We start from the raw sequence: 15,510 nt of genomic DNA, 5'->3' as shown, positions 1-15,510 counted from the left end.
TATATATATATATTATGATTGACCGTTGACTGAACACTATTCAATTTTTTTTCTCCGTGTTTTTCTCCTTGTCTCCGTATTCTTTCTGTTGAAGAGCGTAGCTCGAAACGTCAAAGACTTTCCGTATTCCCGAGCGTCATACTAATATATACTTTTGTTATTTACACCACCTGTCCTCGTCTGTTGTTATTATTTGTATATTCTCCCATATATATATATATGAAATTGGCGGGGGTAAAGAATACGTACACCACCCGTTTTCTGTGTAACAAAAACCTTAACCTTAAACACCGGGTGTACGTATTTTTTACTTTCACCTTCGAAATTTTGAATTTAGTTCACGAACCCCCGATACTACCTTTGCGGACCCCAGGTTGGAAATCACTGGTGCATAATATAGTTCTGGAGACTCTTAGAAGACAGAAACGTGCCCGCCGATTTTGTTTCTTGATAACTTCCAAGAAAATGGATTTTTTTAATGAAATTTTCTACAAATATCATTCAGATGGGGTAGATTATAATTATATCAAAATTTAATATAAAAAAATTAATGTCATAAACGATAAAGATCAATGTCACTTTGAGTCACAAAATTGGTGAGTGCACACATACATACTAAAACTTTATTTTTTCAAAATTTTAAGTTTCATTTTTGTTGATGTATGTGTGCGTGCCCATCATTGTTTTCCACATTAAATTCTGATATAATCATTATCTATAGTATCTGAAAGGTGTTTGTAGAAAGTTTCATAATAAAATTCCCATTTTTCTGAAAGTCATGAGGAAACAATCTGGAGGGAGCACACTTCTGTGAGTATGCACCTTTTAATTTAGGGTTGCTTGATCAGAACAAACAACACGTAAAGAAGTTACTGTATTTCTTAAAAGTTAAAGAATAAAGATTAAGACAAAGAATAGTTATGAAATTTATTAAAAAAAAAACAAACAAAAGAAATGAAAAAATGCAAATTTAATGCCATAAACGATAAATATCAGTACCACCTTGGTTCAGAAAATTATATAAAGAATAACTGTTTTACCATCAAATCTCTGAAGGTCCATATAAAGAATTTGATAAAATAGTTCTTAAGATCAAGTCTTGTGAATGTGAACATTTGAAAAGCGAAATTTGTGTAAAATAAATGAAATTGTTCAAGGCGATGAGGAACTGTACTTAGCACTACTTTGCAACCTTATCAACTTAGGGACATTTGTGGGTATTTAATTCTATTTCAGGATCTCATGGAAATGAAAAATATTTACCAGATTAAGAGTGAAAGTATCTTCCTAACAAATGAAAATAAAATAAACCTTGTCTCTCTGCTTGATTTGCCAACCACTTTACAAAGTGTACTGGGTGCATACACCCAGTACACCTAACCACTCTCTCTTCTACATCCTTCTATGTTCCCTGGCTCATGCTTTCTTTGTTCATCCATCTTTCAATTCTATCCATTTTGGCAGTCAGGCTTTCCATACCCACTTCCTATATTATCTTGCAAACTCACTTTTACTCAGCTTGTTCCTTGTGGGGTTTCCTGGACACCTCATCACCATTATTTATCTCTTGTGAGCTCTTCTAATCATTTTCTCTTTCTCCTCTACTCTGCTACTAGATGTGAGTAACCATACAAATACCTCTGTAGGAACCTGCTCAGCTCCACCTCGTAATAATCCCCTCGTCCTCTAGTGTGAAGCTGACCCCTCTACTTTCCCTAGGGTTCATAGTCACGTGAACCACATAGTGACTTTAACATTGCAGGTGGCATGTAAAAAGCACAGTGTGGACACTGTGAAATGGTTGGCATTAGGAGAGGCATCCAGCCATAAAAACCCTGCCAAAGCAGACATTGGACACATTGGATGCTGTTAGATTGTCCAGTCCATACAAGCATGGATGTTAAGTGATGATGATGATGATGATGATGATAAATATGTTTGTGTGTGTATATATATGTATATGTGTGTATATATGTTTATATATGCATATGTAGGTGCAAGTGTGGCTGTGCGGTAAGAAGTTTGCTTTCCAACCACATGGCTCCTTAGATAGGTGTCTTCTATTGTAATCCCTGACAAACCAAAGTCTTGTGAATGGATTTGATAGATGGAAACTGAAAGAAACCTGTGGTGTGTGTGTGTGTCTACATATCTATGTGTTTGTCCCCAAATGGTGTTGGTTTGTTTACATTCTCATCACTTAATAGAGCCCCAGCAAAATAGATTAAAAAGTAAGATTCCTTTTCATTGTTAAGAATATCTGTAGGTACTTTTCCTTTGCCATAAAAGATTTCTTTTGTTTTTGTACAACAATACTCTGAAAGCTCTCTTACATTATCAAATAGAGTATTAGTCTGCATTATAAATGTTATGTCCTCATTCTTATCATCACATTGACTTTTTTCTTGAAACAAAAGGACTAATGCCATGTGATAATTTTAACGCTAATGCTCACAAAGCTTCAATGATTTTGAAAAGCCTCACACAATATCTTTTAGAAGAAATCAATACCTAATACTTACTATGGTCTTAAACACCAAAATTACCATCCTAAATTACTGTATTACCAGTCATAGATATTGCTTACCTTATAGTCAGAAAAATATTCTTTATTATTAATAGACACCTGCAACCATTTTGTCTACCTGAACTGCATAATTATCTAAACATGATTTAATAGAAATTTCTGTATTAAATATTAAATGTGTAATGCAAGCTCTATGCTATGTGGTTTATTCAGGTGATAAATATTGAAGATACAGTTACTGGTGATTTTGATCAAAAGCCAGTCAGAATTGCTTTTATTAACATTGCTAATGTCCTTGGGAAAAGGATGAAGGTCACACTTTACTTTTTCTACTCTTTTATAATCTAAAATGTAATCCTGTAAGTTTTTGTTTTAAGGTGATTGAGCACATTGTGTGTGGTAAAGCATTAAAATCTCATGTTGGGAAATAATAAATGAAACAGATGGATGGTTACATTAAAAATTAAAATTTTGCAAGCTAGTGAGCAACTGAAACATAATTTGCTATATAGAGTTTATGAAGAATTGCAACATTTAATGGAAAAAAAAACCCATGGTTTATTTAATTGTTTGTCTTATTTGCTATATGGTAGATAAGCACCATAACTTTGTGTGTGTGTGTGTGTGTGTGTGTGTGTGTGTGTGTGTGTGTGTGTGCATGCATACATAGAAAATTAGATATGTAGGATTTCTCTTAATCAAATAGGAATATAGTTGACTAAATTAACCACAGTGTATTAATAGTACATATTTTACTGACCCTAGAAATCTTTACTTACCTAAATAGCTCTATAGTAGATAAGATCACTACAAGATGTTTGAGAGTAACCTCACCAAAATATGAGAAACTGTTTTTTTTTTTATTGTTTTAAAGCATTTGCTCATTATAAGGTCCTTAGACCACTGAAAATGCAAGAGCTACTAGAATAAAATGGACACTAGACAGAAGTCAATAGGTGACGATGTACATTAGACTTAAAAGACTGGAGGTCATATTGAAGAGGAAAACAAGACTGTGGAAGGGAATTCCAAAGTTCAGAGGTGTGAGAGAAGAAACTGGTATTGTAAAGTGCTTTATGACACTTGGGAGGTTGCACAGTATATTGATGAGGACTGGATGCAAGTTTAGTTGATTGCTGATAAGTTCTTAAAGGAGGAACCAGAGAAGAGAGCTCAGCAGAACAATGTCCATGAGAATACTTAGAGAAAAGAGACAAAGAAGCCACACGATGATCATGAGAGAGTGAATCCGATTTAGAAGATAGATCAGGATGAATAGCATTACAAATACAGCGTTAGAAAATTAGCATGTGAAGAAACCTCATTGTGATCACTAGACAGGCAAAATCACCCTCAGAACAAATGATATACTGGACATTGTAGTTCTGATATACACATTGATGGAATGATCATGGCTGGAATGCCTTTGTCATCGATCTGTTATATCAGAGTTTACCTGATATAGCAGATCAAAAAATATGCTATATCAGGTGAACAAAAATCTATTAAGTAAATATTTTGTTTTCAAGTTTGAATCAAAATATAATGACAGCATTGGTTTCTTGCCCAGGAGTGAGACCACTGGTATATTGTGATATTCATGTCTACTTCAGATGCATTGAAAATGTTAAATGGCATGAAATAGCTTACAAAATATACTTACAGTATTACTTACCATGCAAGTTAAGAAATATTCTACAAGTGAAGCAGTTCACTTCTGTTGCTTGTGAACAATTTTGATTTTTTGTTTTGGCACAAAATCAGAAAATTGTGAGAAAGAGGTATAGACATTGAATCGATCTCAGTACATACTTGTAATTTATTTTAATGACATTAGGAAGGGCATCCATGCCAAAACAGACTTGGAGCCTGGGAAGCTCTTCAGCTGACCAGCTCCTGTGAAACTGTCCAACCCATGCTAACAGAAAATTGAGGTTTAAATGATGATGATGATCTCAGAAGGATGAAAAGCAGTCAATCTCAGTAGAATATGAATCCAGAATCTAAAGAGAGATAACTAAGTATTGGTTTCAAATTTTGACACTAGCTCAGCAGTTTTGGGAGAGGGGCTAAGTCAATTAGATCAACCTCAGTGCTCAACTGGTACTTATTTTATCAACCCTGAAGGGATAAAAGACAAAGCTGACTCGGTAGCATTTGAGATCAGAACATAAAGATGGATGAAATGTTGCTAGGCATTTTGCCTGGCATGCTAACGATTCTGCCAGCTCGCTGCCTTTGATAACTAAATACTAAGACCTATAAGGCTCAAATCTTAGCACACTTCTATTGGACAATCCACCATTGTTATAAAAATGCTAATTTATGATTTATTTTTATCAACAACATTGCTATTTTTTTTTATTATGTAGGCAGGATAAAACAATTTGCTTGGGAAATAATATATACTTCATAATTAAGCTAACATTCTATTAGTATTGTATGTTCCAATGACTGCTTGACAATGAATAGTTTGTGATATATTCTATTCCTTCCATCTCTTCAATTAGTTGTAAAATGGGTGAAAGAAAAACAAAAACACTGGTAGCTTTTATATAGAAAAGAATAATATGAACTTATTCTTTTGAGATAATCTCAAGATGAGTGTTGGGCAGTTTCATATTTACTGTAATGGAATTGTTTATCAAATCTTGTTCAGATAATTTTGTGAGACAATATGATCTTACCTCTGATTAAAAAAAAAAAAAAATTTAATGTTACTGTTTAGTGGTTAATTTTCAGTTTCTAAAAATGACTTATTTTATCTTGACTAGTTGGCATTTATACTCTTTCACTACCAACTCTCACTTTCTTGTGTTCATGTTATTTTAAGTTTTACTCATTAAATGCTTACCACTTTAATTTTGGGACAATATAATCTTAGTTTTATTAGTTGTTTCATATTGTATTTACTTGTCCTCTATTTCTAGAAAGTTATAGAACTCTTATAAGAAATTCTCTTATGTTTTATTTAAAAAAATTTTGTCGATTACAGCAGTTACTAAAGTGGAAAAAAAGCAAACATAAAAAAAAATGACGCAAAGAAAAATAAGCTGCTCCAAGTTTGGGTTCTCTTCTGATCAACTGATTGTAAATCAGTATGCATGTAATCTGAAGACCTATTCATAGTGACCATTTCTATACAGGGGTGGAGTGGGAGTATCTTTAGATGCATTACTACGATGTACTGTATTTCATAATTTTATCTCCTTTAATGCATTATTATATTTTTGCTTTCTTTAATTTTCAGACAATTTTTTTTTGTTTTTGAAATGATTGACCAATCCATTACTTGCTTGAATGCTTTTCCTTGTAGTCAGTCTAAAAGAGTTCAGTCAGTTCTTGCATCAGGGGTCCAGGGGGAGGCCCATGACTGTATTCTAGCCTCTTCCCTAAAAAAAAAAGGGATGGGGTTGGAAATTCACAAGGACTCTCTTTTCCAGTGTCTGAAAGCAGTCTTGTTCACTCAGAGGTATTATTTGTAGTTAATATTCTGTTTCTTCAAAGTCCCCAAATACTTTTAGTCTTAGCTTGAATTTTTAGTAGGTTTTTTTGTCTGTTCTTTCCTGAACATCAACAATTTCTTTATATTTTGGAGATGCCAAACTTTATATTCTACTTGAAAATTTTCTTTATTCTTAAGAACAATGAAAATCATTAACTGGAGCAATTGCAGATTATGTGTATAGCAATCACTTTTTACTTTTGTTCTTGTTGGTTAAGTCTTTTTATTTTAAGACCAAATAAAGTGACTTCCTTTACTTATTTTAGTAAATGGAAAAATCTTTTTTACATATCTTTGACATTAGTAAATCTGGAAGCTAAGTAAAATATTTGTAATATGACTACTGTAGTGTGACAGAAATAAAAAGATAATGTGATGCTTTACTGGAAGATACTAACTCTTGAACAACATGCAAAAGTATTTGACTTTTTTTTTTTTTTTACATTTTATGCATATTAACTTGATTGTTGTAACTAGGGGTGGTTGTAAGTTGGCAAGTATCTATATATTATATTTTTGCAATTGTAAAGCAGTTGTTTTAAAGATTTTTGTTAAGTATTACTGTTAGATATATTAGTGCACTGGTGATGCAAAAAATAGGCATTTAAGCATTCACAAGTTGACAATGTTAAATGCCACCAATTTTAAAATGAATAGGAGGAACCATCCTATTAAGAAGAAAATGAAGACGAATATGCAATCAAGCTCCTTAGTACATGTCAAAAAAAAATAACATAATCAAATTGGGTTAAAGAAACATATCTCGAAGAAAGGACAAATTCGTGTAGTCATAAGATGGGAAATATCACTGCTTATTTCATTTTCTTACCTACATTCTTTCCATAGAGTTCTGAAAATAAAATGTTGATCACTCTGTACACCTATCCACTAATTTCATTCATTAAAATCTTGCTAAATAAGTGTTTACATTGCCTGTCAAGAATGTTAAAAGAAAATGTAAATGGTGGGACATATTGGTAGTATAGTGTTTTCGGGCAGCATAGTATTTTTACTTGTCATAAGAATAGCCATAAACTTTTTTTTCACCCTCTTTTCTTCTTCGTAGCTTTAGTTGGCTCATATAAGCCAACTACTTAAAAAAAAAATATTTTGCTCTCTTTACTTCTAACTACATACTCTGGTGAATACTACCTTTCCCCTGCAGTATTCTCCAACAATGCTAGCAGTTTCATTAAACTAACAGCACTACTGTCTTATAATTCATGACATATTAATAAAGTTGAATATTTTGTGAAGGTAACTCAACCTTACTGCATAATCTATGACTCAACTGCCAGAAAACACATGACTTACTCACATACTAAATAAGAAACATTTTAGTTACATTTTTTTTTCTTTTAATCAAGATCTTGAAACCCACGAAGGCAGTGAAAGGAAGAAATGATATAGCACTTGACTTAAGGTATTTAGTTTTGTACTTCTCTGTCCACAGTTCACATAATACATTTAACATTATTTACATCCTACAGTATTGATAAATAAGTTCTAGGTTAGTGTAAATACTTTCCTAATTCCAAGGGGTTTTAAGGCTAGTACTTCATGGCAAGAAGTGGACCAAAGACACATCTTTACTTTCACATTTCCTCTTCTATACATTCAGCATAATCTACATTGTGGATGCTCTCTGTGCTAACTGCTGATTTTGAATCTTCTGATGATATTGATCCCTCAAACAGTATCAAGCAACACTTAATGCTTCCTGGGGAATCTTTGAATCTTCAAGTTCTTTTAGTCAACATTGAAGCATACATTTTTGTTTCTATATACACCTCCCTATTGTTTTTGCAGCCTCTACAACAAATGAGGGGTAACTATTACCAATCTACACATACTATGTTTTCTCTGTTTTATAACTTGCTTAAGGTGATTTGTTTTTTGCTCTCAGCTTTGGTCTTTCAAATGTTTCTGCCATAACTGTGATATACACACATATGCAGACACACACGTACATGCACATATGTACACATGCTCATACACATACACTCATGCAGATACACACATGCACATATGCACATAACTATAAATACTTAAGTATGTGTATATTGATTTCTTATTGCAATATATCTGTTTTCTGATGTTTATACAAGTTGAATTAATTTTTTCCAGCACAGTGTCTCACCACTTGTTACAGTACTTTGTAATCTCCTTCATGAAGTTTGGACTCCTAAGGTCAGTTTTCTTTCTTTTTACCCATGCTTTCTTTGACCACCTTTTCCTGTAGGTTCCTTCCACTTTAGTTGTTAGGCATTCCTTTACCCAACTTTCATTCTGTATATGCATCACATGTCTATATCAGCTGAGACTTTTCTCTGGTACATTTCATTTAATTCCTCTTCATATCTTATGGCTCATTCGTGCTCCATTGTTCTGATTTTGTACCACACAGTGATGAGGAGTCTCTGATGATATTTTGGTTTATTTTGTACATTTGAGAGTTTGTACCATGATGACTGATGGATTCTCATGCTTGGCCAAAACCTCTCATCTGTGTTCCTACTACCACATGCAGCACTAATGGTGTTAGCCCTGTTGTATATACAATTAAGATTTTTTTAATTTGATTTCTCTTTTGGTTTAGGGCTGGTTTTTGCTACTGAGTACCTTTCCTATTACAAATCACTTCACAACGTGGACTGAATGCATATTTTTGTGCAACCTGCATTAGAGAGATTGTCTGATAGGGCTAAAGTGTCTCTTCTATATGTATATCATTTGGTGTTGCTGCTCTCTTAGGTGTTGTTTTCAATGCAACATACAGAGCCCATGTCAGAGCTCTCATCCCTGTCATGTAAAAGTTTATTCACAATTACTGCTTTCTTAGACAGGATGCTTTCACTATAGCTTGCAGAAATCTTATCTCTTGTGGTATAGGTTATTCCTTGCATCAGAAAAATATTTTCAATTTCTAGCAGTTAAGATAACCTTACTAATAACATAGTAACAAGAATAATGGTAACAAAAATAATTTACTTGTTTCACATCTTTTCTATGGCTGGGATGCCCTTCCCATCACCAACCACTTTATGGGTGCACTTCATCCTGACACCAGTACTAAAGAGGAGACTCAAAGTATCAGTTCTCATTCAGAGCTACTTCCATCCTAAATAGTCTGTTCCCAAAATGGATTGAATCATAAAACAAGCAATACAATACAGTGAAATTACCAGAATGGATTTACTAGAACCTGACATATAATTTGCATACATGGAAATGTATGATCTGATTATATGTTTTCTAGGGCTAACTACATTAATGAATAACCTGAAACACTGTATTCATGCAAAAAAATTAACTGTATAATTTTTGTCTGCTTTATCATCTTACTAGGCATCATCATTAAAACTGATACAAGATGCATTTGAAATAATTAAATATAATGTTAGTATTGATTTCTAGTAAGCTTATAAAAAAAGAATTTTGACCACCTAATTCAAAATTTGAAGTCCAAGTATTAGTACTTGTTTAGCTAAAGGATTTGTATTATAATTGATGATTATCTATTGTTTTTATTGCACTGATGGCATTTATCATGAAAATAGACCCATCTTCTTTCATGTAAAAATTATCATAATAAAAAAATGGAAAAAGTCCAGCTTAACCTTTCAAATCAAGTAGAATGCTGTGTATCATAGACAGTTTGTCAGAAGTAAGGTTTATTTACATAGGAGTGACAGTTGGCAGCTGTGACTAACTAATACTTGAATTACTACTTAAATCCTGAGTCAAAACAAAACTTATACTGATAAGGAGTTCAAATTGATCCAGGTGGATCAATTTCCACCCCATTATATTATAGAAGGATCTAATTGTAACTCCACATAATTAATAAATCACGTATGTGATTTGTGAGATCTCTACTGTTTCTAGAAACATTTTCAATTAAAATTTAGTCTACAAATAAAAATGTGATTATAAATTTCATCTTTCAGTAGATATTGATCAGTATATCATTTGATTGTTTTTAAGTCCCATATTTTTACTTTTATACCTTCTTGAGTCATGGATATGTACGTATTTCAAAATGTGATACCTTCTGATATTTGTATGGGTTTTATAGTATGTGAATTGGCATCTGCTCAGGCTCTTTCTATTGTGAGTTCAAATTCCATCTTTTATTGCCAGCCACCTTATGATGGGATGCAGTACCTTCAGGAACCAGCTAAACAGTGATAGGTTTCAATATCACACAGAATAATGCATTGATTGGCACATCAGATTCTGCACTAAAGTCAGATATGAGGACAGAAATTTCAATATAGTTTGTTAATTAACATTTATTTACATTCCTGTTTTCATATTTGCTGGATCTAATGTAAGGAGCAGTATTAATATCATTGGTTCCTTCTGGACCAATGATATTGATGCTGTTAGTATTCCTTTTGAACCCGCATGTAAGAGATGAATAGGGAGGGGTTCAGAAGGTTCACATTTAGAGAAGGAAGGCCTGGGTATAGTGATTAGTGCAGAGCCTGAGTGGGGTTGGATGCAGCAAGAGAGAGATGAGAGGAGAAAGTGGGTTGGGAATGTCTGAGTGTAGATGACATGAGCCCATCCCGCTCTGAGGAACAGGCCATTATAGCAGCAGTAGAAAAGGCAGAGAAGAGACAATATGCTTGTGGGTCAGAAGGTGGAGCAGCATATCTTTAAGTAACTTTATGACAATCAGTCAGGTAGCCCTTTTCTAAATGCAGTCTTGAATGTCTATGTGCAGCAGCACCACCATTCCAAGTGTGAGAATAATATTCTATTGTGGGTCTCACTCTAGATTTAGAGTGAAAATAAAGGCTTAAACATTTTCTATTGGATGTTTTATTTTTATATTTATTTCCATTAGAAAAACAAAATACTGTAGCGCTTTAATTAAAAGCTAAAATCTTGAGACTCTCCAGTTTTGACAGTTTAATGTATGGATTTAGCCTGCACAATTAAGCTTACTAAGTTGGGAACAACAAATTAATTTTGGTTCAATTCTAGAATTAATTAGGCTGTAAAGATTTGCCATTATTACAGTTGTGGATCTGCTTGTTTAAAAAAAAAAAATCGAAATTGTGCACCACTACTTCTGTGTAAACAGCTAACCTGCAGAAAGCTGTCAAGTAGCAGTCAATTTTCATCCTGATCATAATGATGGCAGTAGTGAAGAGTAATGAGATAAAATGAGTTATTTAATTTTTGAGATCTTTCTCTATTCTTATTTTTAATCCTTTCAGTATTTTGTTAGTTACTCTTCTTTTTGCAAGAAAATCGTGAAATGAAATGAATCCAGAAGTTTGAAAATACCAATTGCATGTTTTGACAAATTTTTGTTACTGACTTACTAATATTCAACTAATATTACCTATTATTCTAAAATATTATACAACAAATCAATATTGACATTTTATTTTTATTTTAATAGCAATATATTTAAATATATAATATACAAGAATTAACATAATAAATATTATTAAATAACAAAACAATGAACATTACAATATTATTATATTAAATAACCATGATATTTCACATGTTATTACAATACATCAATAATAATAAACAACTTATTTATACTCAAAATTATATAAATATAAATAACCGTCAAGCTCTTATTTGTGATATTTAAATAAACCTTTATATATTACACAACACTAATATCATATGTATTGAGAGTAGTGCAAACAGCCCAAGCAGTAAGAATTCCAGATTCAGTTTCTTCACAGTATTTATTTCATGTTAGTTCTAGGTCCGTACTCTGGTGGGTCAACTGTACCTTTCATCTCTACCAAGCTGTGTAGATAAAAGTCAGCTCTGATCAAGTAGAGATGGTATACATGTAACAGGCCAAGCAACTAGACTCAGCCTACAGATATGTTGTTCTGGATTTATCATGTCTTTGCCTAACTGAGGCTCATAATTCACACTCTGACATGCAGCTGTAAATCAAATGGGATTCACTGTAACACTCTAGACATGTTTTCTGTTTACTGTCCAGTCTAGTTCAGTATGCCTGTTACTTAATCTGAAGTCAGCCTTGATTAAGCAGGCCTATGGTCAAAGATATTGCAACCATTATCATATCTTTTTTTTTTTACATGTATATATCAGGGACTACACTATCCAGTGTGTTTCCTTTTTTAAAAGATAAATATGTTATTTAGACAGGCAATGTGACTTGAAAATTTGGTTACTATTTCTAGCAGATAAAATAACCAGACAGAGGCTCTCCTCATAGCTCTGTATACCTGTAAATTCTGGTGGAAGATACAGTAGACCCTTCCTCTGCACTTATCATTGGTGGTGTATATCCTAGCACAATGCCTGGAGCCTATGGGATTATTGATACTGCATTTATTTATGTTTATGTGTCTCGGTTGAGTGGAAATGATAGGATTTTTTAGGATATCTGGTTGTTTAGATGTGATTTTTTTGAGTAGTTTCAGGAACAGTGAGGGTTGGAATTTACTATGGTAAATTGTGCTCTTTGCATGTCCTGGTGGCCTTTCTCCTTTTGCATCTTTATTTCATTGTGTAGGTGGTCATTGGATGTGATCTGTTTATAACTTGTGATGTGAAGTGCCAGGTTGTCTCTCTTGCATGCCACATCTGATGCTTCTTAAATCCAACTTTTCTCTCAGGGTGCTTACACTCTGTCGTGTATGCACACTGACATTACACATTCAGCAGAGCATACTGGCTTCATTCCTTGCAAGCTTATGCATGTCCTCAGCAGTCACGGCCCATGTTTCACTGCCATGTAGCATGGCTATTTAATGCATTTTTTCAAGTTTCTGATTTTACTCAACTAGCTGTTATGTATTGTTAGGTTCTCTTTTTGTCACTATTTCTTTTCAGATAATTAAATTTATTATTACCAGAAAACTATGAAAATCTTAATTTAAAGGACATTCAAAATAATATTCATTTCTTCTTGTAGGAGAGGATGTAAAATTACTTGAACAGTTTGTTACTGTTACTTATTTTATTAATTTAAAAGATGGTAGGCAAATATGATTTTTGACATAATTTTAACTGAAAGAAAACAAGAGTAGATACTGATATATTTGAAAAAAAAAAATTGAAGATCAAAACTTCAGTATTTTAGAAATATATGTACACATATAGAAGATAGTGTTTTCCAACTGACTGAATTATTAGGGAGTTGGCTTTTTGAAAACTCAAACGGGATAAATTTTGTGTTAATTATATTTGACTTTTCTCATACATTTACAAATATTTTTGTTATTTAGACAGTATTTTTCTTTCTTATCAGAAAATTATTAAAATCTTTGCTTTGAGATAATAAATATAAGGTTACAAGATAGCATTCTATGGTTGTGATTATTTGAAGTAAAAATTGGGATTGTTGTATATACACACCATATCTGAAACTATGTGATTATCAATTTATGAGTGGATATCTTGCTGATTTGTGCAAATTATCATCAATGTCAATAGCACTTGAAAGCTTTGTCTTCTTATATGTTGGACCTTTGGCTATTAAAAAAATGTTTGCATTACTTCTAGTTTATCTTATTATATCTACATTTCTTAAGTCCTGTTGTTTTGATAGTCGCATATCAGTTATTGTATTTCTACTGTAAAAACCTAAAGATTTGTTTGAAGTAAAAGTTAACAATTTTTCATAGTTAGTGAATAGTATATTCTGTAATAATCAAATGCTGAAACCATAATTTTATGAAACTTCAACTACAGTCATTTACTTAACTTTATCAGGATTATGGCTAAGATTATCAGATTTAATGCATACTTTTCAATGGAGATTAACTGGAATGGACTATTACAAGAAATCTAACAAGACAAGCAAGTAAAAAAAAACAAAAATCATTAGTTAGATTCATTAGTTTAATTGCTGTTTCTGTTTATGTGGAAATTACAGAAGCAAAATGATTTATTGAAAAATTGAGAAAGTTCACATTAAAAAAACCAACAAAAATTTTTAAAAAATAAGGAAAATTCCCTTTTACTAAGGATGAATGATTTTGTGGTTGGTAAAAAAAGTTCTAAAGTCGAAGGAATTTTATCTAGACTTGCTATGTCAGCATCAAGAGGTATGGATTTAACAAAGGAAACTATGTCTTCAGACTGTCATAAACAAGAGCAACACCAACGGTCAGAAGAAAATAATTCACAACATGAGTCACAAAATAACTATTTACATGGATCCGCTGCTAATAAATTGCCTTATGATCTCCTACAAAGTCTTTCCTCACAAAGGGTGAGTAAAATCTTTGCCAATGATTATTTCTAATTTTAAGAGTTATCAGAATATTCTTTTACTTGTTTCAGTTATTCGACTGTGGGCATGCTGGGGCACCACTTTTAGTTGAGCAAATTGACCCCAGGATTTATTCTTTGTAAGCCTAGTACTTATTCTATCAGTCTCTTTTGCCAAACTGTTAAGTTACGGGTACGTAAACATACCAGCATTGGTTGTCAAGTAAAATCCACTCACAAGGCTTTGGTCAGCCCGTGGCTATAGTAGAAGACACTAGCCCAATGTGCCATGCAGTGGGACTGAACCTGGAACCATGTGATTAGTAAGCAAGCTACTTACCACAGAACCACTCCTGCACCTAGAATAGTTTAAAAATAGTTATTAACATCAGTATTAAATATTTATAATATATATTGTGACATGAAAAGCATACATTTGCTTTTATACAAGTGATAACTGTAGTTTATAAATTTATGTACTACTTTAGATAATTTGAAATGTAAGGTGTAGCTTGTGAAATACGCATTACTATGAAGAGTAAACAATGTGATTACTACTGATTTTATTTCTCCATAGGCAGGGAAAGAGGAATTGATCTGATTACTTTCTAGTCTTCTGGACTTTTATTAGGTAAGAGCATCCATCTTCTATCCCTGGGGAGATTAGAAGCTTATAACTATTTACAGTGGATAGAGACAAGGGCTCAGTATAAACAGTGTAAATTATATTTAAATAAAGCTGAAACTTCACAATTGCTACTCAGTTAATTATTTTATCACTTAGACTAATTTTATGCATAAGACACACACACACACACATGTGCACATTACCATTGCTTTAGCCCTATGCTCACCTTGACATACTGGCATAGGCTAGACAGAGTTTCTGGAGAATTCTCTTATGGTTGGGTGCACTTTGTGTCTTTAAGTCTTTTAGTTGCTTCTTTTGAAGCTCAAGGACATGCTTTATCTATTTTAAAACCATTGTGTGTGTTTGCATGTGTGTGTGTGTGTGTGTGCATAATCTTTATATATGTTTGTAGGTGTAGGCATCGTATAGGCACAGATCTGATTGTGTGGTTAAGAAGTTTGCTTCCCAACCACATGATTTCAGGTTTAGTGCCACTACGTGACATCTTATGCAAGTGTCTTCTACAATAACCCCAAACCGACCAAACCTCAGTGGATTTGGTAGACAATTAATCTTGAAGACTATAGTGTATGTATGTATATATATATATAT

At 32.8% G+C, this 15,510-nt stretch overlaps 1 protein-coding gene across 2 annotated transcripts in view; it reads left to right on the top strand.

Annotated features, from left to right (window-relative positions):
- The first annotated feature begins 13,996 nt into the window (after positions 1-13,996).
- LOC106879726 (tumor protein 63) overlaps positions 13,997-15,510 on the top strand; it is a 274,347-nt gene continuing 272,833 nt past the window's right edge. For both annotated transcript variants that reach the window (XM_052972114.1, XM_052972118.1), the window contains exon 1: positions 13,997-14,268. In XM_052972114.1, coding sequence (XP_052828074.1) covers positions 14,023-14,268 — 246 coding nt within the window. In that variant the 5' untranslated portion in view covers positions 13,997-14,022. The remainder of the gene's footprint in view (positions 14,269-15,510) is intronic.

The sequence above is a fragment of the Octopus bimaculoides genome, chromosome 12 (genome assembly GCF_001194135.2).
Source record: "Octopus bimaculoides isolate UCB-OBI-ISO-001 chromosome 12, ASM119413v2, whole genome shotgun sequence".
Taxonomy (NCBI): Eukaryota; Metazoa; Mollusca; class Cephalopoda; order Octopoda; family Octopodidae; genus Octopus; species Octopus bimaculoides.
Note: the sequence above shows the minus strand (reverse complement) of the source record. Positions and strands in the feature narration are given on the sequence as shown.